At 38.6% G+C, this 21,565-nt stretch overlaps 1 protein-coding gene across 1 annotated transcript in view; it reads left to right on the top strand.

Annotated features, from left to right (window-relative positions):
- The first annotated feature begins 1,421 nt into the window (after positions 1-1,421).
- The window catches only part of LOC117297935 (protein Hook homolog 3-like), a 29,050-nt gene continuing 8,906 nt past the window's right edge, over positions 1,422-21,565 (top strand). Inside the window, exons 1-13 of the mRNA XM_033781127.1 lie at positions 1,422-1,543; positions 3,021-3,106; positions 6,450-6,573; positions 8,816-8,948; positions 10,247-10,464; positions 10,689-10,783; positions 11,581-11,613; positions 15,478-15,622; positions 16,485-16,697; positions 17,162-17,326; positions 17,864-18,024; positions 19,660-19,800; positions 20,609-20,705. Coding sequence (XP_033637018.1) covers positions 1,505-1,543; positions 3,021-3,106; positions 6,450-6,573; positions 8,816-8,948; positions 10,247-10,464; positions 10,689-10,783; positions 11,581-11,613; positions 15,478-15,622; positions 16,485-16,697; positions 17,162-17,326; positions 17,864-18,024; positions 19,660-19,800; positions 20,609-20,705 — 1,650 coding nt within the window. The 5' untranslated portion in view covers positions 1,422-1,504. The remainder of the gene's footprint in view (positions 1,544-3,020; positions 3,107-6,449; positions 6,574-8,815; positions 8,949-10,246; positions 10,465-10,688; positions 10,784-11,580; positions 11,614-15,477; positions 15,623-16,484; positions 16,698-17,161; positions 17,327-17,863; positions 18,025-19,659; positions 19,801-20,608; positions 20,706-21,565) is intronic.

Here is a 21,565-nt window from a genome sequence, read left to right as displayed (position 1 = left end):
AATTTGATTTTCTTGTGTTTATCAAATTTCTTGACTCAACGTCATTAATTGTGCCCAGGACTGAATTTCATGAAGGTAGTTGATAGGAATATACAATGGAGGTAGCCTCCACGATTGTACTAAGCAAAGTCAAAAGATGTTAACGGTAATTGTCAAAGACTAGCCTTCACAGTTCGTGTATCTCAACAAATGCATAAAATAACAAACCGGTGAAAATTTGAGCTCAAATCGGTCATCAGAGTTGGGAGAAAAAGATGAAGAAAAAACACCCTTGTTGGACGAATTTGTGTGCTTTCAGATGGGAATAAATTTTATTATTTTAATGAGAAGTTTTAGTTTAAAAAAAAATGTGCTGGGAAAAAATAATATTTCACATCTTTGAAAGCCAGTTTCCCGGTAGTGTAATCTTTATTTTATTTCCGAGTACACAAGTTATTTATATTTTCAATGCAGCTAATTACATTTGCCAGAGTAGTTTCACGAACTTTACGAAACCGAGTTTGGTTCGCAAGCCTTATAAAAAGATTATATGGAACAACGCACAACATAAAACCAGGCAAAGACCATAAGACCGCATATTCTTTCAGCCACTTTTGGTGTTGCATTTTTTTTTTTTTTTTTTTGGCGAGTGCATTTGTTTATTTATTTTCAATGCATTTATTTTTAGTTATGCATATCTATATTTTTTTATTTTCAATGCACACACAGTGAAATATTTTGTTGTGAAAGTTTTTAATGGAAAGTCATGGTTTATAAATTATCAAATTATCGAGGGCTTAATCACTTAGTAAATTACTAATTTTAAGATAAGGGGAGCCAGCTAGTAGTGTGGACACTATTATTGGTAATTTTCAAAGACCAGTCTTCTCACTTGGTGTATCTCAACATATGTATAAAAAAACAAACCTGTGAAAACTTGAGCTCGATTGGTCGTTGGAGTTGCGAGATAACTATGAAAGAAAAAACACCCTTGTCACACGAAGTTGTGTGCTTTCAGATGCTTTATTTCAAGACCTCAATCTAAACTTGAGGTCTCGAAATCAAATTCGTTGAAAATTACTTCTTTCTCAAAAACTACGTCACTTCAGAGGGAGCTGTTTTTCACAATGTTTTATACGACCAACCTCTCCCCATTACTCGTTACCAAGTAAGGCTTCATGCTAATAATTATTTTGGGTAATTAGCAATAGTGTCCACCAAAATAATAAAGTTCATAGTAAGTTTGGTCATCTCAGACTTTGTGGAAAGTTTTGTGAGGGAAAAATACGACCTTGCAGTTTTGGTGCATAATTAGCATGTTCGCTGGTGTCCCGTACTTGAGACGCCCCCTACGTGTGGTTAAAAAATCAGAACCTCGTTCAATGTGGCACGACACCAGCGACATTTAACCGGTTGTGTACGTTTTTATAGGAAGTGTTTATTTGGCAGGTAAAATTTCTTAGTCATTTAGAAGAGGGGCTTTTACCCGTAGTTTTCTTCAGTTGTAACCCGTGATTTTATCAACATGTCTCATGATGAACTTTGTGAAAGTCTATTAACCTGGGTAAGTGTACTTGGTTGAATATTGTTGTCGTTTTTGTTCATGGAGAAAGGGGTTTGTTGACGTTCCTTTTACTTAGTTTTTCTTCGCCGCGTATCTATAGCGTACACGGTATGGGGATTCCACGGTATGTGTGTACGTAGAGGAATCTCCACGTAGAGTTGCCCACTCTTCGGACAATCGAAATGGGGGGGGGGGGTCTTCTTCTTAGAGTAGTAGTAGTACTAGTAGTATAAACTGAGTGACAGGGATTGTGTTTAAATGAAAATGTGGGATAACTTTCCGTATGGCGCCACCACTTTTTCACTAATTTGTACAAAAAGGGTTATCTAATTGAGGTAAATAAGATACTATATTATTTCATATCGAATGAAAAAGTGGTGGCGCCATACGGAAACTTTTCCAAAATGTGTTTACATCACTGTTTTTGAGAAAGCTTTCCTTATCTAGACCCAGTTACTGGGGCGCAGTGTATTCATTTTTCGAAATTGGATAACTTTCCGTATGGCGCCACCACTTTTTCACTCATTTTTACAAAAAGGGATATATTAATCAGGTAAATTAGATACTATATTATTTTATTTCGAATGAAAAAGTGGTGGCGCCATACGGAAACTTTTCCTCGAAATTTTCTGTCATACTACTAGCAGTAGCATGAGTTACTGGGTCTATTCCTAATCCTAATTTAGACCCAGTAACTGGGGCGCTGTACTCCTTTTTTCGAATTTTGACATTATCGGTCGTACGACTGATACGACCGATAATGTAAAAATTCGAAAAAAGGAGTACAGCCGATAATGTCGTGCGACTGATAGGGATAATGTTAAAATTCGAAAAAGGAGTACAGCACCCCAGTAACTGGGTCTAATTCTAATTCTGCCACCAATTTGTCACTAATTTTTCCAAAAGTAAGAGTATATCGTTTGACATGTTTGACTTTGACTTTTGAGTAAATTCATGAAATAATGAAAAAGTGGTGGCAGGGTACGAAAATGTTTACAATCTGGTCACTGACACACTCACTCACAGAAACAAGTCTTACAAAAATGGTTGAAATTGCACTGTATGACATATTGGTTTGTTAATTTAATGGGGTTGTCTCGTCGTGCTCGGATTTGGAACCCTCTGGTCATGCTGGTCTGCGAGTCGATCCTTGGGAGGATCGAAGGTTACAGTTATCGCAACTGTCTGCGTACATGTAGCTAGGAAAAACAATCAATTATTTTTGATCAGTAACTCGGTTTGTAGTGAGACTTGCGATAATCCTTATCAATATATAAAAATGCAAATCTAAGAGGTAAAACAAAAACACCCTCAAAAAGTCACTATTTGGGGTAAAATAGTTAGACTGGGACTAACCATGGAGCTTTTTATAGCTCCATGGACTAACTAAGTTTTAGAGGAATGGCTTGTTTGTTGGCCGTAAAATCATCATTATGGCAGATTTAGTACATATCTATTCTGTCTTTTGTTTTTGCAGGTACAAACTTTTAACTTAGAAGCCAATCCAGAGACGGTAGATGAGCTGACAGATGGAGTCGCTCTCAGTCAGATTCTGTGTCAAATGTAAGTTTGTTTATTCAGTAATAATGTTAGAGATGAGTTAGTTATCGTGGCTTGTCATGACTAAGCCTTGGCTTGGCGACTTGTGCGACTAGTGTTGTAGTTGCGACTTTTGATTGCTTAGTCGAGTCACAACTACTACAAAAGTACAGTTGCAACTACTACAAAAATAGTTGCGACTACCTGCTTAGTGAACCAATTGTGTAGCTCAAGACTACTCAGGACAACATTACAAAATTTAATGAAATGCAATCGGACATCAGTGACAAAATCCTTGCAGCTTGAATTTTACTATTGCACCTGCGACTAGCGACGACTTGTGTCGAAGTCGCAACAATCTGAGGCACGACTAGTCGAGTAGTAAATTTCACTAATCGCCCAGCCCTAGTCGTGGCAAAGCAGTCTAGTTCACCATACTCGAGACTCGAGCAAAGTGTGTGTGTTCAATTCCCTGCCCTTGAGCGAGGCACTTAAGCATAATTGCTTCGTAGAAAGTTGGGAAGGTAAAATTTGCAACCAGCGAGACTCCTACTTCTAGAACTATGAGGTTTCATTCGGCTTTCGTCTAGCCGAACAAAACCTCATAGTTCTAGGAGTACCAGGCTCGAGCCTACCTCTTTGGACTGTGAAGGGGGCAACCCTGTTTCAGATCCAGGAGTAGGTGGCAATGTATCTCTGGTGACAGTTAGGTCAATAGCACACTCAGTTTTAGTGAATAGACCTCACCTTAAAGCGGCCTTGTGATAAATAGGCCTAGGCAAATTCTCATTAAAAACAATAACAAATTTATGTCACATGGTTGTGATTAAGGCCAGGGTCTTAGCTTGTTTATTAAAAGTGGCTGTACACATTGTTAATTGAACAAGTTAGGTGCGCACAGACTGCTAATTGAGTAGCAAATCAAGATTTTCAAGAGTAACATTTTTTGTAGCATTTTGCTATTAGGGAAATCGATGCAAAATGTACAAGAGAAATGTACAAGGAAAATCGTTCCATTATGTACGTGGGTTTTACAGCAAATATTCAATTTTACTCACTAAACCACCATGCATACAGTACATAATAATAATAATAATAATAACATAGCATTTACAGGGCACACAGTATCTGGAATAGCTCAATTCAATGGCGCCGGAAACTAGCAAGCTGACAAATTAAACAGATGAGACTTGAGGTTGTGTTTGAAAGTAGACAGATCAGGTGTGTCCCTCAGCTCGTCTGGCAAGGAATTCCAGAGACGCGGTGTGCAGCTGGAAAAGGCACGGTCTCCGTAACTTGCCAAACTAGTTTTGGAAACATAGAGTATGTGTGATGATGATGATGATGATGATGATCTTAGGCCTGGTCTGAGTAAAATGTAACCTTAACTGTTTGAGTTTTACTTATTGATACTTTAGAGGCTTGCATGTAAAAACTCATTGTACTTTTATGAGTACACGATGGAACCAATTTACCTTAGGTCAGGATACTAACACTTGCACCCCCTCCCCCATGTTTGAGGGGGTGGATAGAACAAAACTAAAAGATTAACAAAAGCATTTAGAACCCGGGAGCATTTAGCCTTCAGGGTATCCTTGGAAGGCTACTTGTAAGTCTTAAGTTGGAACTCGGATTCTGGAATCCATCCCTTCTTTTCAATGAAATGTTACCATCAGAATGGGAAGTGTTTCACACCTATACAATATCCCAGACAATTAGCTCAGTGGTGGAGACCGCTTCACAATTGATGAAATGGAGTAGTTGTGACTTATTTATAGTTGGTGAAAGGCCATTGAGTGTACCCTTTTTTCATGGTTCGGTGGATACATGACCACAGCATGATCTGGGGTGGATTTCACAAAGAGTTAAGACTAGAAAGTCTTATCTCGAGTTAGGATGAGTTTCTAACTTAGGACTAGCCTTTGAAAGTTTTTAATAACTCCCAGGACAGAACTAGTCTTAAGTGTTAAGGACTATCTTTGTAAAATCAACCCCAGGCTCTTTGGAATCAGTCCACACCTTTTCTGGTGGCATTGATGAGCAGGCCTGTATGCTTCGTTTTTGAAAGGGCAAGGGCACCAAAGCATTTTCTCCTTAGTAAAGGGCACCCTATGAGTAAATTGTTAATTTCTACTGGAGCATTTCAAGGGCACCAAGGCATCGACCTGGGGCAACGAAGGCGATCGCCTTCGATATCTCCGTGAAGTATCAGGCCTGGATAAGTGTACACCAGTGTTGTTGGCTCGAGTCAGTGACTTAGACTTGAGTCACCAATTTCACTGAATTGCGACTTGACTTGACTTGGGGGAAAAATTACTTGTGACTTGACGCGAAAAATTTGACTTGTGACTTGACTTGACTTGAGCAATAAGTTACTTTTGACTTGACTTTAGAGCAAAGATGACTTGCGACTTGACTTGAGAAAAAAATGACTTGGTTATTACTAAACTGGTGTACATGAGACATACATAGTACCAGTCAAATTTGAAACTAAGCATGAAGTACATCACATGTTTACTCGGGCCTTGAGATAACCCACGGCACCCACAGCAATTGCTGCGGTGCCCAGTGCTTTTGCTGTGGTGCTCTCTGCAAGGTTTCAGGACATATTTTGTTTTATCAGACATGAACATGCCCCTTACCAGAGTGAAATTGCTGTGCCCCTTGATAGACTGTGTTTATGTACACACATTCAAGCTTGATATTCAATATCTCTGGCACGTGTTTTCTGGTTTGGTTCTGTAGTATTTCAACACAAATTCAAAGTGAACCTTCAAACAACTATAATTACAATGTAATTTTTGATAATATTGGAAGTGTCCTTGCACTGTCTGTCAGTCCTGAATTCAATTCAGTGTCTGTGTCATAATGCCTTTGTGAAAGTGCATCAGGTACATTTCATGTACAGGTAGTGTATCACTTTTAATGTTGACATGGATACAATGCAATTGTTCTGGATTGAATGGCTGAAGTTGAGTAAGCATGGTAGGAGGCTAATAGGGAAGTGCCAGGGTCAGTCACAACAAAGCCAAGGATCTGTGACAGCTGAGCTGGTGGAATAGATTGTAAAAAGATAACACGCATAAAGTCCTGCTGGATTGAAACAAAAACTAGCATTGCAAGAACGTTTGTGGATTCGCCCCTGGTTTTGATGAATTGTGGGAGGATCTTGGTGACAGTTCACTTGAATGATGCAAGTCGTGTAATCTGAGAGTCCTTGCCTTCACAACCAGAATAAATTAAATGGAAAAACTATGTTCATGAGTTTAGACAAAAAAATCTTTTGACGTGGCATGTTAACAACCAGCAAATTTTTTTTGCAGTCGTTTTCAATGACAGTTTTTTGTTCTCTTCTTCTTTTTTTCAGAGCACCCAATTTCTTCAATGCAGGATGGTACGGGAGGATAAAAAAGGAAGTTGGGGATAACTGGCGAATACGAGTCAGTAACCTCAAGAAAGTATTGGAAGGCGTTTTAGACTTCTACAACGATGTAAGAAATCTTGGTGTTCAGTCTTTCAAAGGGATACAAAATTCAGACCTGATACTTTACCAAGGCATTTTGCTCCTGGTAATTGCCTTGGTCCTCCCATAGAGGAAGATAGTCCTCCCTGATGTTTCAATAGAAATCTGGAATTTCCTTATTGAGGTGCCCTTTACCAAAGAGAAAACGCCTTAGTTTTCTTTGCCCTTTCAAAAACGAAGCATCAGGCCTGAAAGTTTTGTCAACTGGACAAGTTCAAAGCTACTGTTTGGCCTAGTTGTGTATGGACATTCATAGCTATATAAAAAGGCCAAGTAAAAAAGCATCCCTGCCTGCTTCCTTTTTAGAGGCTGTCTCCTTTTTCCCTTTTTTTTGAAACAAACTAAAAAAGAAACGTTTTAACGATCTCAGACAAAAAAAAAACTCAGACCAAAAAATACCCCATCCGGTTGTCTTTATAAATGTGTCGAGTGGCTTTTTAAATATTTTTAAAAAAACTCCATCCTGTTTTCGATTTTGTCTTATGGGTAGCCACAAATTTAGACTGAACTTATTTTGTGCACACTGAAGGCCAATATCGAGTAGAAAATCATGATTTTTGAATAGCGACTGATACAGTTTGTGTGGCATTTTGTTCTGCTATGCAAGGGAAATCGTTCGGGGCCTTATGGGAACTCCATTTCCACCCTCACCTCATAGTAGCCCAAACGGACCCTTCCTGTAGCATTGGGGACATCTAAAGGCCTATTAAAAACCTTTCCTGTGTGGTCGATACTCCCACATGTACAAACATATACAGTCCCGTCAAAATAGTCCAACCTTCCAAAATAGCAGAGAAGCTTAATGGTCACAGGATATTGGATTAAGGATTGAAGGACTCAGATCCAAAATAACCCCATCCTATCGTGTCTGGTTTGTACTTGGGCCGTCATCTGAACATGTGTTAGCCTTGTCTCAAGGCTTTTTAACGCAAGCACCCCGTTTTGATTTCACACCAGGTAGCATGAATAACAATACTGGCATGGTACTGCAGTACTTGGTGTACAGTATACCGTGGGGTAGAAGAATTTTTTTTAACCTCGTACAAGGAAGCCGAAGTACGAGGTTGAAAAACCATGCTTCGACCCCACGGTGTACTGTACATATCAAGTACTGCATACAGTACCGTGCAGTTTGTTGTCCACTGTATGATTCATGCTACAAAGAGAATTCAAAGCAGGGTGCTTGCATTACAAGGGATCGTAATGTGTCAATGTTTTATTCACCTGTTGTGTTTACGCGTCTCGGACTGTCAAGCGCAGCATGTTGTTTACTCGCGTAATTTGATTGAACCTACATGTAGTCATTAATTTGGGTTTTATACGTGGTTGATAACATGTACAGTTGTCTATATTGAAAGGAATTGAATACACTATGTAGCCATTTCGGAGTTACATGTAGATTTGAATCAAGTCTGGTACATGTACATTGACTTGCAGACTTGCTTAGTCGCAAGTCACTGCTTACATTTGAATTTCTCAGACTATAGAGCGATTGCTATGTCAAATGGTTCAGGGCAAGCTTTTGTATAGCAACCTCCAGATGAGCAAACCCTGGTACCATTGTGACATACACATCCATTCAGAATTTGGTGTGGGTGTTCGGTGCTCACCATCTCTTACGTAGCTACCAATAACCTTACCCCAAATCATGTAACATAGCAACTGTCTTGATAGTCTGAGGAATTCAAATTGAAGTGGCAAATTGTGATCAAGCAGTCATTGTACCAGGCAGTTTTCAAGTAGAACTTACTGTACATTGTATGTCTGTAGCGAGCCTCTGTCTTTCTACAGAAATTTTCATTGAAAATGTTTCGGTCTGTATGCTTCGTTTTTGGAGAGAGCCAGGGCACCAAGGCATGTTCTCCTTGCTAAAGGTCACCCTATAGGCCCTATAAGGAAATTATAAATTTCTACTTTGAGCATTTCAAGGGCCAAAGGCATTTACCAGGGGCAAGCATGGAGGCAATCATCTTTGTTGCCTCTGTGAAGTATCGAGCCTGAATGTGCCCCCAGTGTGTCTGACCTTGTTACTGTTTTCAGGATGTTTGAGCGTGACGCCAGGCTTTCTGCTTATTCTCACCCTCATACACTCTTGCTTTGCTGATATGCCAACAGCTTTATTTCACGTATTGCATCTCTTTGGAACTCTTTGCCTGGTGCATGTTTTTCACCTAAGTATTGTGACTATTGTTTGTGTTTCTTCTTTGAAGGTTTTGGGGCAACAGATTCGAGATTTCAAGCATCCTGATGTCTCGAAGATCGCTGAAAGGCGTGACCTTGCAGAGATGGGTCGATTACTGCAATTGGTGCTTGGGTGTGCGGTGAACTGCGAACATAAAGAAGGTTGGTGTACTTATGTATAATATAGGGTGTTAAAGGCAGTGGACACTATTGGTAATTGTCAAAGACCAGTCTTCTCACTTGGTGTATCTCAACATAAGCATAAAATAACAAACCTGTGAAAATTTGAGCTCAATCGGTCATCGAACTTGCAAGTTAATTATGAAAGGAAAAAACACCGTTTTGTACCATCAACCTCTCCCCATTACTCGTCACCAAGAAAGGTTTTATGCTAATAATTATTTTGAGTGATTACCAATAGTGTCCACTGCCTTTAATGCAAGGGCTCATGGCCTAGCAGTTTAGAGCATTGAATTCAAGTTCTGTGCCCAATTTTATAGAGCTGCTTAAGCACAAAGGGTAGCTAAGCATCACAAAATTAAGCTTACCAGAATAAGGTTACTAGCTGAACTACTATGTCCCATGTACAAGTTGTGACTCATTCTGCTCATTGCTGCTCAGCAGACATCTGTTGAGTGATATTTAATGCTTAAGCAGCTGCATGAAATTAGGACCTGGTGGCTACATGTATGTCATTGGTGTGTGGGTTTAAATCCTGATCATAACACTTGTATCTTTGAGTAAGATGGTTTACTATAATTGCTTCTCTTCACCCAAAGAGTATAAATGAAGGGGTTGAAGTTCATAATGTGTATTACAATTTTGCATTTAAACGGTTTGGGTACTTTTTGTACGACACAAAACACACAAACTTCCACAGATTTACATGACACAGATTTTTAAGATGATAATACAAAAACGTCACTCAAATTAACACTTGCTGAGTTGCTGTAGTTTTTGGAGAATGAGTAAAACAATTTCACAAGAATATTTTTTTGCCTCGGTGAGACGAAAATTATTTTAGCATGTACGACGTATTTACCCGACTCTCCTGAAAACAATGCTCTACGATTTACACATTTTCCTAAAAAAAAACTTGCGACTATTGAAGCTGCAACTTGTACAGGTAAAATATATTACATATACATCTTCAAAAACGATTTTCCGTAGGATAGATCAACGTGATCATGCGAATGGAGGAGTATAGAGTCAGTTCAGCATGCCTACACAGAAAATAATGCTAAGCAAATTTCTTTACTGAGTAAAAATTGAGTAGGGCACCAGCCACAATAATGCAAACTTAATATAATTTTGGCTGGTAGCCTGTTTCTGCATTTAAAAAAGCAATTAAAACATTTTAAATGTAGATACTATGTACAGCTCTTTGTAACTCTCGTAAAAGGCACTTTATAAATATTATTAATTATTATTATTTGGTTGTGGGTTTTTTGTTTCCGTAGAATACATCAACGTAATCATGGGAATGGAGGAGTCAGTTCAGCACGCCGTGATGAACGCCATCCAGGAGCTGATGTCCAAAGAAATGCCCTCCAGCGAGCCTCCTCCCGAGGCCTACGCTGAGATAGAGCGTCAGCTAAAAAGGACCATGGATGATCTCCAGCACGCCCTGCTGGACAAGGAGGAGGTCCTGCAACGATGTCATGAACTGGATGTTCAGGTATGGTTTTACATCGATTAGCAGAAGCTTTTCAAAACCTTTTTGCAAAGAGCAATTCCATTGGAAAAGTCTTTGGGAAACTTTTAAAGGGGTACCAATGTTTAGACCAGACAACAGAAGCCGTGGCTTCCGCATTCAGCATTCAAAACCCCTGTTGATATTAAATGTATGCACAGTAGGAGGGTCAAGAGTAAACAAAAGCATTTGACACGATTGTTTTCTAGGTCGCTACCATGACGGAGGAGAGGAATACTTTACAGATCGAGAATGAGCACCTACACCAGAGGCTCGACCAAGGCGACAGCGTGGACGACCCAAGGTAATCTCACACTCCTAGACGATTCATAACAACATCCTTCTTCTGAGATGTCTTGTATTTCTGCATCCTGGTTTAGACGATATTAAAAGGAAATACAAATGACAATATGTAGAAGGTTGGATTGCGGATGTTAAACATGAGGAAGGTACCACGTCCCAACTTCAAAGAGTTGCTTAAGCAGAAAATATTGCTTAACAATTGTCTGCTAAGCAGAAATTAGTAGTACACCAGTTACAAATTGTACATGTGACATGATTGTTTGGCTAGTAACCTTGACAGGGCTCTTGAAGGGGCGAGTATTCCCCGGATAAAAGGACCCACCTATGATGAAACACATCTAATGAAACTGAGCAGTTTTTTTTTTTTTTATACCCTATGATAATTTTTTCGGGGGGGGGGGGGACAAACTTTAAGAGCTAGATGTTTCCTGTTACACACTTTTTTGCCTGACAGTATTGATCTCTTGCACAAAGTGGAAAGCACAGCATGATGTGCGTCTACCATTTCCAACGTTTTAAGGGGTCGCTTTTTCTGTGTACATTTGACTCCCAAAATGGGGGATCCAAGATTATTGTGATGATGGCATCAGGTGAATTGGGTTTAATACAGTAACTACAATAACTCTTATAACTACTTCAATTTCATTTCTTTCATTCATTCAGCATATTATTCATAATCTCTTAGAAGTTCTATTTCTGGGGCTTTTAACGCTGATAATTTTGTTTATGTCCAAAATATGCAGTATGAAAGAAAACTAACTTTTTTTATTCTTATGCCCTTATTCCCGCTTCCTCAAGCAAAAAAAGTGCAAAGCCAGAAGATCAAATCAGGTAGTTGGCCAATCAGTGGCTTCCCGACTATGCATAATGCATGACATGAATTATTCATGAAACACGCTCGGCATGCTACTTTGCATAATGAGCATGTACTCTCTATAGTCTCAGGGACAGGGAGAGCTGCTTTGTTTTAAAAATAGATTTGAATAATGTCTGTTACAATGACTTGCTTAGTCACAATGTACGCCACTTACATTTGAATTCCTCAGACTATAGAGACAGTTTCTATGTCAAATGGTTTCGGGCAAGATTTTGTATAGCAACCTCCAGATGAACAAACCCCGGTGCCAGTGTGCCACACATCCATTCAGAATCATGTATGGGTGTTCACTGTCTCTTACGTAACTAAGCAAAACCTTGCCCCTAAACATGTGACAAAGCCAAAGCAACTATCTCTATAGTGTGCGGAATTCTAATTTAAGTGGTAACTTGTGATCCAGCACGTCATTGTACCAGACAATATAAAAATCTATGTAAATTGCAGAGCTGCTTGTAATGTGTGCAAGGCTTGCAGAATGCATGGTCATGAATTATTCATGAACATTGCTTGTAATGTATACAAGGCTTGCATAATGCATGGTCTTGAACTATTCATGAATTATTCATGAATACTGTTGTGCATGCTGGAAATTTCCAGGTGATGTCCAATGTTTTCTTGGTGGCTGGGACAGTGAGTGAACCCTCTTACTTTTGTTCCCTTCTTTTTTTTCGCCTTCTTTCGATGATCCCAGTTTGTTACCAGCAGTTTTATGCCTATTTTGATGTAGATTCTCTTAATACTTTAGACATTTTATTTTGGTATGTGGCAAATACTGTAGAAATTTTATTTTGGTATGTGGCCATTGAGAGTAACCAATGTAAAAAGAAAATTCTAAATTGGGGGTCAAAAGAGTTACCTAAAAATTTCAAATAAAGTTTAGAATTAAAAGAGGGGAAAATTGTTTGGACAACCAACCTCCATTATTCTAGATGGCACGTATTTCCTAAACTACAACGCTGCCAGGAAAAGCCATTGAAAATCTCAAATATCTGCCTCATTTTAAGCATTTCTTTTTTGTTCAGTGTACACGTATACATGGTTATATTTTTTTAAATACAGCGTCAAATATTTATAAATTGAGATTTGGGCTGGGTTGAAAAAAGAAAAGAATTGAATGAAAAAATGTTGATTACTCTGAATGGTCGTATTCTTGTAGTCTTTTTTTTAGGATGGAGTTTTTTTTTTTGTTTTTTTTTTCTTTCTTTCATTTAAATCAAATGGTTGTGAACTTTCCTACTGGTGCCGCCTGTAATAATAAACATGATTTATTTACAATGGTACACAGTCTTTTCCTGGGCTTAATTAAGTCTGTTAAGGCGAACATTGTTAAAGCAACACGTTGCTTTTAATTGGTCGAGTTGGTCTTTGAAAAGCTTTTGTAACAGTTTGTTATAAAATGCATATGATTAGAAAGACATTTTAAAAGTAGAATATAATGATCCACACAGGTATCACTCAACCTCATCGACTAACCCGGTCGGCCATTTGTGGGAGTCAAATTTTTTACTCCCATAAATGGCCGACCGTGTTAGTTTGTAAAGTAAATGGAAAACCACGCAATTTCAAGGCAAATTTGTGATCATTGTATTCTACTTTTAAATCATCTTTCTAACCATTATGCATTTTATAACAAACGGTTACGAACGCCTTCAAAGACCAACTCGAACAAATTTGTTCCTTAAATGGCATGACGTTTTGACATTAGCACAGTCTCTTCAAGGGTTAAACGTCACTACAACGCACACATATGAGACTGTGCTTGGGTCACATAGTGACTTTTTGGGGGGGGGTCAAACGTAAGGTCATTAAACATTTTTAGACTTTGCTTGTTTTGTGATGGTGTTATTGAAGACTAGAGAATGAGATTCTAAATGTAGTGCCCCCTTTACACTTTTTATTTTTTAGTTTATTCCTGTAAATACCAATGATGTGATGTACTTTCCCCTTTAAAAAAATGCATGATTCTAACGTTAACACCAACTAACAAGATGCTTGCTATTAATATGGTTTAAATTTAAAAGCATTATAAATCTCTTGTTTTGAATCTGAGCAGGGTGGTTAAGCCTTGTAATCTTGCTACGCTGTGCTGCATACATATAGCTTTGCTTTTTCAGGGATGTGATTTCCTTTTTTCAAAAATCCAGAAATCCATTTTTTGTCCCCCTCTTTTTTGTTCTTCTACATTTAAATATTTTATAACTAAGGTCAAACTCATTAGAAAATTAAGATCAAACTGTATGGAGCACCCCATATTACAGTGTAGGGCTTTCAAAACCAAAGATAAATGTATGTAAAAGCAGGCTTCGCACTTAAAAGCTTGTAAGCTTTGCGCTATCATAGTTCAGGGGTTTTGTTTTTCCCAACAGCCTATCTTATCCCTGCTTTTGTCAAAACAACTTATGTTCCAAAAACTGATTCACTTTCTCCTGACTGGTTCACAACTCAATATTCAGCACCCCCCCCCCTCCTAAAAAAAAGTACCAAAAAATGGTTTTAAGCTGTGATTTCTGCTCAGTAGCTTAAAAACCCATACATGTACATTGTCAGGTCTGTATGCTTCGTTTCTGAAAGGTGAAGGGCACCATATCATTTTCTTCTATGATGAATGTGCACCCTATGATGAAATTGTAAAATTTCTACTGGAGCATTTCAAGGTCACCAAGGCAACAACAAAGGGGCATGGAGTCAACCGCCTTTGTTGCCTTCGTGAAGTATCAGGCATGGGTTGTGGGTTTTTTCCTTCTTCAAATGACCTGTGAGCTCCTGTGTAACTCTTGAAAGTGAAGTTGCTTCTTGTTATATCTTGGAAAGTTTAAGGTGTCCTCCTGTTTCATTACTTGCCTTTGACTCCTCTGCACAAAATGTTCAAAAATCTCCACATTTATGTAGGGCAGTTCAAAGGTATATTTATGAACTTTACGCACTGAGCTGTCTTGATAAAGCACATAGTGAGAACCCCCTTTTGAGTGAATTTCTTTCTTGTTCTTCTTGTCGCAACTCTATGAAACTAGGCTCAGGTCTGAAATAAAAAAAGTTTTTCTGATTGGCAGTTATTTTGCTGTCATTTTTAATATCTCCAACAGTTCTTTTCAGAACTGAGAAGTCTCCCGAACATCTGATAAATCTACTCTGCGATATTGGAACAAAAAAGACAGTTCCCTAAGAACAAACTCTACCTGGCAAGTAGATACACACATGGTGTTACCGCAAACCAAATATGTTTGAACTTGACGCACTGAGCTGTCTTAATGGAGCACTAATATTGAGAACCCCCCTTTTGAGTGAATTTTTTTCTTGTTCTTCTTGTCGCAACTCTATAAAACTAGGCTCAGGTCTGAAATAAAAAGTTTTTTTCTGGTTGTCAGTTATCTTGCTGTCATTTTTAATATCTCTGATTTGTCTTTTTCCGCTTTGAGTGAATTTTTTTCTTGTTCTTCTTGTCGCAACTCTTTAAAACTAGGCTCAGGTCTGAAATAAAAGTTTTTTTCTGATTGTCAGTTATCTTGCTGTCATTTTTAATATCTCCGATTTGTCTTTTTCCATTTTGAGTGAATTTTGTTCTTGTTCTTCTTGTCGCAACTCTATAAAACTAGGCTCAGGTCTGAAATAAAAAGTTTTTTTCTGATTGTCAGTTATCTTGCTGTCATTTTTAATATCTCCGATTTGTCGTTTTCCGTTTTGAGTGAATTTCTTTCTTGTTCTTCTTATCGCAACTCTATAAAACTAGGCTCAGGTCTGAAATAAAAAGTTTTTTTCTGATTGTCAGTTATCTTGCTGTCATTTTAACGTCTGCGATTTGTCATTTTCTGTTAATGTAGTACCCCAGCGGGACGGAGGCACCAGCACCTTCAGCAAACAGTGGAAGAGTTCCAAGAAGAGAACTTCCGGCTGGAAAACCAAAAAGACGATCTCCAGATCAGAGTTGACATTCTGGAGAGGGAGGTGATTGAGATATCCCAGAAAGTAAGATAGGTTCACCCTCTCAAGAGAATTTCTCTGTTTGGTTTCCCTTCAAAAATGTTACTAGTAATATTGTTGAGAAAATACAATTAGCCTTTGCAGATAACTTACCAACCAAAAAGACTAGTGGTATAACTGCAAAAAAATAGTTAATGGTCAATTAAAGGATTTGGGTACTTTTTGTAACACAATGTTCACAGATTTACATTAAACTTACACCGTTTAAAGGTTATGATAGTAGAAAGCTTACCCTAAAATATTACTAGCTGAGGTCCTGTAGTTTTTAAGAATAGAGTAAAACAATGTAACGGAAATACGTTTTACATGCTAAAATAATTTTTGTCTTTAGAGACAAAAATTATTTTTGTGACTTGTTTTACTACTATTTTAAGGGAAGCTTTCTACCATCATTGTTTTAAAACTGCTCGAGTTTAATTTAAATCTGTGGACATTGTGTTTTGTGTCTTACTAAAATACCAAGACCCTTTAAACCAGATACAAACACCGGTCTGATGAGCCGTATTGGCTTGGGACAGACTTTGCTAGTATTTATTTATGTTGTTTTTTATTTTAAATCTATAGACATACACAATGAATTACAAGTTGGACAGGGCCTTTCAAGGTTATACAAAAGCATAAAAACTGTCATCTGAAAATGTGTACAATCAGACCCCGCCAAAGATAAAAATAAATGATTGCGATTGCTTTCAAACGCTTTTTTAAACCCAAACAAGACAAGGTCCGAAACGATCCTCAAAGCCCAACACAAATAGACTCAAAACCATCTAAATCCAAAATAAAACTGGTACCAAAGAACTTCTTTTAAATCCATGAAACTTGACTAATCCCCTCCCCTTACACCCAGAATGAGCAGCTAACAAGTCTTGCGGAGGAGGCAAGAGCCTTGAAGGATGAAATGGACGTCTTGCGGCACACATCAGACAAAGCCTCGAAGTACGAGATGGCAATAGAGACTTACAAGAAGAAGCTGGAGGACCTCGGTGACCTGAAGAGGCAGGTCAAGCTTCTGGAGGATAAAAACACGATGTACATGCAGAACACAGTGGAACTAGAAGAGGTAATAAACCATGGACAGGGAACGATTTCATCCAACACTTTTGCTTTGCAAAATATCACACTGAATGGTGATTTGAGTAGCAAATGATTATTTTTGAGTAGCAACGGATACATTTTGCATAGCCCTTTGCTTTGCTATACAAGGGAAATTGTTCACCGATGGACGACCAGTGTTGTAGCGACGGTGGGTGGTGCTGGCCTGCCAAGGAATTATAATTTTAAGCAAAATACACTGTGCCACCCAGCACAAGTTTCCCCTAAAATAAATCAACATTTTTTCCACTGTGCATTGATCTGAGACACAGCTAATGATAAGGAGTGTCTAATGTCCCAAAGAAAGAACTCGGGAGTCGTGGCCTTCAAGCCCTTTTCAGGAATAATCACATTTTTGTTTATTTCATACTTTTTTGTTCGGGCACTTCAAAATCTGTCCCTTCCTTAATATTCTATTCTTGTCCTTTCCAGGAACTAAAAAAAGCAAGTGCCTTAAAGTCGCAGCTTGAGAATTACAAACGGCAAGTGCACGAGCTCCACGCAAAAGTCTCAGAAGAAACCAGGCGAGCTGACAAGGCAGACTTTGAAGGCAAGCGACAACTTGAAAGAGTTGGTCAGATGCAAACAGAACTAGAGGTATGTAGTTAAGTTTACGGTTATGGTTTGAAATAGAATGATGCAGGGATGTGATTTCTCCTTTTTAAGAGTTTTTGAGAAATGAGTAAGACAATGTCACGTAAAAATGTTTTTTCATAATAATAACAATAATAATAATAATAGTGGCAATTTATAATGCACCTTGTCTGTCTTAAAGACACTCCTGGCACAGGAGAGATGCCGAAGCCAGATTGCAAATAGTATAAGTAAGCACAAAAATAAATTTTCAAATGGGTTTTGAAGCTGGAATAGGTAGTTATTGGTTGGAGTTTAGGGAGGAGTTCGTACATGCTAAAATTACTGTCGTATCATTGAGATGAAGATTATTTTTGTGACTTGTCTTACTCATTTCTCAAAAACTATAGCACCTCAGCGAATAATATTTTCAGGGAAGCTTTCTACTATCAATATCTTTAAACTGAGGTAGTATAAATCTGTGGACACTGTGTTTTGTAAAACAAACAGTACCCAAACCCAATAACCAAATACAAAACTTTGACTTGTAACTTTTTGCAGCGGTTGAGAGTTGAGCGAGATTCACTCCGAGAAACCAATGATGAGTTGACCTGCAACCAGCTCGCTGGCAATGTCGGTATGGGTTTGTCACCCGACAGGCCATCCAGCCCGGGCAGCCCCTTGTCCTCGGGATTTGCTGATATGCTTCCTTCAGAAATAAGGTATGTTTAAAGACATTGGACACTATTGGTAATTGTCAAAGACCAGTCTTCTCAGTTGGTGTATATCAACGTTTGCATAAAGTGACAAACCTGTGAAAATTTGAGCTCAACTGGTCATCGAAGTTGCGGGATAATAATGAAAGAAAAAACACCCTGGTCACACGAAGTTGTGTGCTTTCAGATGCTTGATTTCGAGACCTCAAATTCTAAACTTGAGGTCTCAAAATCAAATTCGTGGAAAATTACTTCTTTCTCGTAAACTACGTCAATTCAGAGGGAGACATTTCTTACAATGTTTATACTCTCAACCTCTCCCAATGGGCCATATTTTTGACCGCGTGAGGGCGCTCTCAATCACTTCCGGGGGTATATTCATTCATACGCAAAACAGTTTTTGAAGATTGGAACACATTATAACCACAGACATCTAATCCATCACAGACAATAAGACTTTAAAAGGAGCCGTTATAATCCACCTCTAAAGCAAATTGAAACTACGGCGCAACAAAAGTGACAGAACGCCTATTAATTTGTGCAGGGCGAATCGCGTGTACCCCCGGAAGTGATCAAAATACTATTTATAGCGCCCCCGCGCGGTCAAAAATAAGGGGCATTACTCATTACCAAGTAAGGTTTTATGCTAGTACTTATTTTGAGTAACTACCACTAGTGTCCACTGCCTTTAATACTTAGCCTGTGCGACTAGTGTCGCGACTATTGATTGCTTAGTCGAGTTGCAACTACCGCTATTTAACTACTCGGTTAGTTGGCCGCCACGACAACTACAAAAATAGTCGCAACTTCCTGCTTTCGAACCAATTGTGTAACTCAGAACATCATAATTTACATTCAAAACACAATCAGACATCAGTGACACAACCTGTCAATCCTTTTCACACAAATTTGACTAAATTGCACCTGCGGCAAACAATATGCTGTAATGCATCATGGGAATTATAAATTAGTCACGACTAGTGTCGAAGTCGCAACTGTTTATGGCGCGACTAGTCTTCTAGGCTTAGTTAACACTCAACCCGAAGGCTGTATCTAATTTGATGGCTACAACTTTGGCTACAACTCATTGCTATTGTTACTAAGGACGTCCTATAGTCCAACGCATGGTATCAAAGTGGATTGAGTGGCCTAGCGGTGAAGAAAACTGGACTCAAGCTGTGTTGTTTCTGATCAGCAGAGTGTGGGTTCGAGTCCTTGTCTTGACACCTGTGTCCTTTGTAAAGTTGTTGGTCCCGTGTGTTGTGTAACGCACTTCACATGAGGGAAATGAGTCAATTTTATTTAATTTTTTATTTTTATTTCCTTCATTGCACAAATGCATAAAAAATGACATCAGTGCAAAATTTAATTTCCCTTATTTCCCTTCATCTTTAACCCTTTCAAGTACCACTTATGTGAATTATTTCCTTACCGAATGGCGACCTCGAAAACATCATAATAGCACCCATTCTGAAAATTGTGTGTGTGTGCTGTCTTTAATTTTCGTTTTACAACTCTTTTACTGAAGGGATTTTCCGGTTGCTAGTGACCGGTCGGCACGTGGAAGAGTTTAGAGCTCTTTGTTTTGTAAAATGAAAGTTTTTGTCGTCTCATTTATAAGAAAACTGTCTTCTCTTTCAGAGAAAAGATCATCCGCCTTCAGCACGAGAACAAGATGTTGAAATTGAAAGCAGGAGAGTCAAGCGACGAAAACACACAGCTGTTACAGAGCCTTCTGGATGACTCAAACGCCAGACGGAACGACCTAGAGTCGGAAAACAGGTATTTATTTATTATTTATTTACTAGGGTGTCATGGCTGAGTGGTAAAGGAACATCAAATTCAAGCTCTGGTGGTTGAGTCTTTGGAGTTTTGGTTCGAATCCCGGTCATGACACTTGTGTCCCTGAGCAAGACACTTAATTATAATTGCTTCTCTTCACCCAGGGGTAAATGTGTACCTGTGAGGGCAGAGTTGGTTCTTGGGATTGATTTAGCTTACAGGCTGTATACCATGTATACTCCCCAGGGATCTAAGATGTTTTAAGAAATGAATTTAATGGGCCAGTGACCAGGTGTTCATGTAATGATGTTCGAGCACTTTCAGAAGGCCCTCAGGTGTGAAAAGGGAGATATAAAAACTGTTTATTATTATTGTAATTATTATTATCTATTTCTTGATTACCCTCTCAGCAAAATGTTGTTTTTCCCGAGGAGCCCAACAGCTACAAACAAACATTAGAATTTTTTTTAAATGACAACATTAAAAAGATATTTAAAATCAAGATAAAAACCGCCAAATTAAGATAAAGACCAAATGTCTTACCAACCATATCACAGAGCGGTACCCCCTGCTAAAATATTGGATTCAAGCTGCCTCTAGCTACTGGGCAATCTGGGTGGTCAAGTTGATAAAACACTGCTCTAGAAATGCACAGGTTGTGGGTTCGAATCCCACCCGAGTAATATGCTTGTGATATGTTTTTACAGAGCTCAGAAAAGTACTGAGTTTAAAGTGCTAACACACATCGGTGTAAATGGGTAAAACGAAAATGAATATGGCATAACTCATTACTTGTCTTCTTTCTCAGGATTTCCAATCAGCGAATTCTTTCACTGGAAGTGGAGGTTGAAGAGCTGAAGCTGCAACAAAGGGAAGAAGGCGTATCGACGTCAGTCGTTGGAGAGGTAAAAACAAAAAACTTTCTCACTTCTGACTTTAACTCAACTGATTTCTGCCTTTATGTGAATCATGCATTAAAAGCAGACCCGAGTTTGCCAACGAGAACTATGGTTTGGTACTCACTGGTTTGGGAAAGAGCAGTTTTCAACACAATCTTTCTTATCTGAACAAAAGTTTATAAGGCGTAATCATGGGGTTTAGGTTATCACTGCATGTGTGTTTACTGGCACAGATACCTACAACATTTCACAGGTTCTTGTTTATAATTTTAAGTAGTGGGAAAAGATGTTATCAACCAACAAAATGTATCTTGAGAAATCGAATTGGGAAAAAGGAAGCAACCTTGAATCATTAAAATCGACCAAATGTATCTGGAGAAATCGAATAAGAAACAGCAGAACTTTCTGCTCTTTAGCATTTTGGGTATTTGACACCAATAGTAGGCTTGTGTGCCAGGATCACTGGCCTTGGGGAAGTGGGTTCCAGGGTGAATGTTTATACAACTACTTTATTGATAAACGGCTTGTAAGAGTCACATGCAAAGGTGAGTAGAATTCGTAGTGGCCGTAGTATAAATCATGCTGCGTGGTTCACTTATTTTGGTCGTGTGGTGGAGTGCTTTGACCGCATAGACTTGTGCATGGTTTGATGCTAGCCATCAGTAGCATCTCTTTAGCGTAGTAGGACTAGTGCAATATCGTTGATGCAGTGCTTTGATCAACAAAACAGACGGTAGTCTTTGAGGCACTGGACACTGGTAATTACTCAAAATAACTGTTAGCATAAACACTTAATTGTTAACAAGCAATGGAGAGCTGTTGATAGTATAAAACATTGTGAGAAATGGCTCCCTCGAAAAGAACTT

The sequence above is a fragment of the Asterias rubens genome, chromosome 12 (assembly GCF_902459465.1).
Source record: "Asterias rubens chromosome 12, eAstRub1.3, whole genome shotgun sequence".
NCBI classification, from domain to species: Eukaryota; Metazoa; Echinodermata; class Asteroidea; order Forcipulatida; family Asteriidae; genus Asterias; species Asterias rubens.
This window is presented reverse-complemented; position numbering and strand designations above follow the sequence as displayed.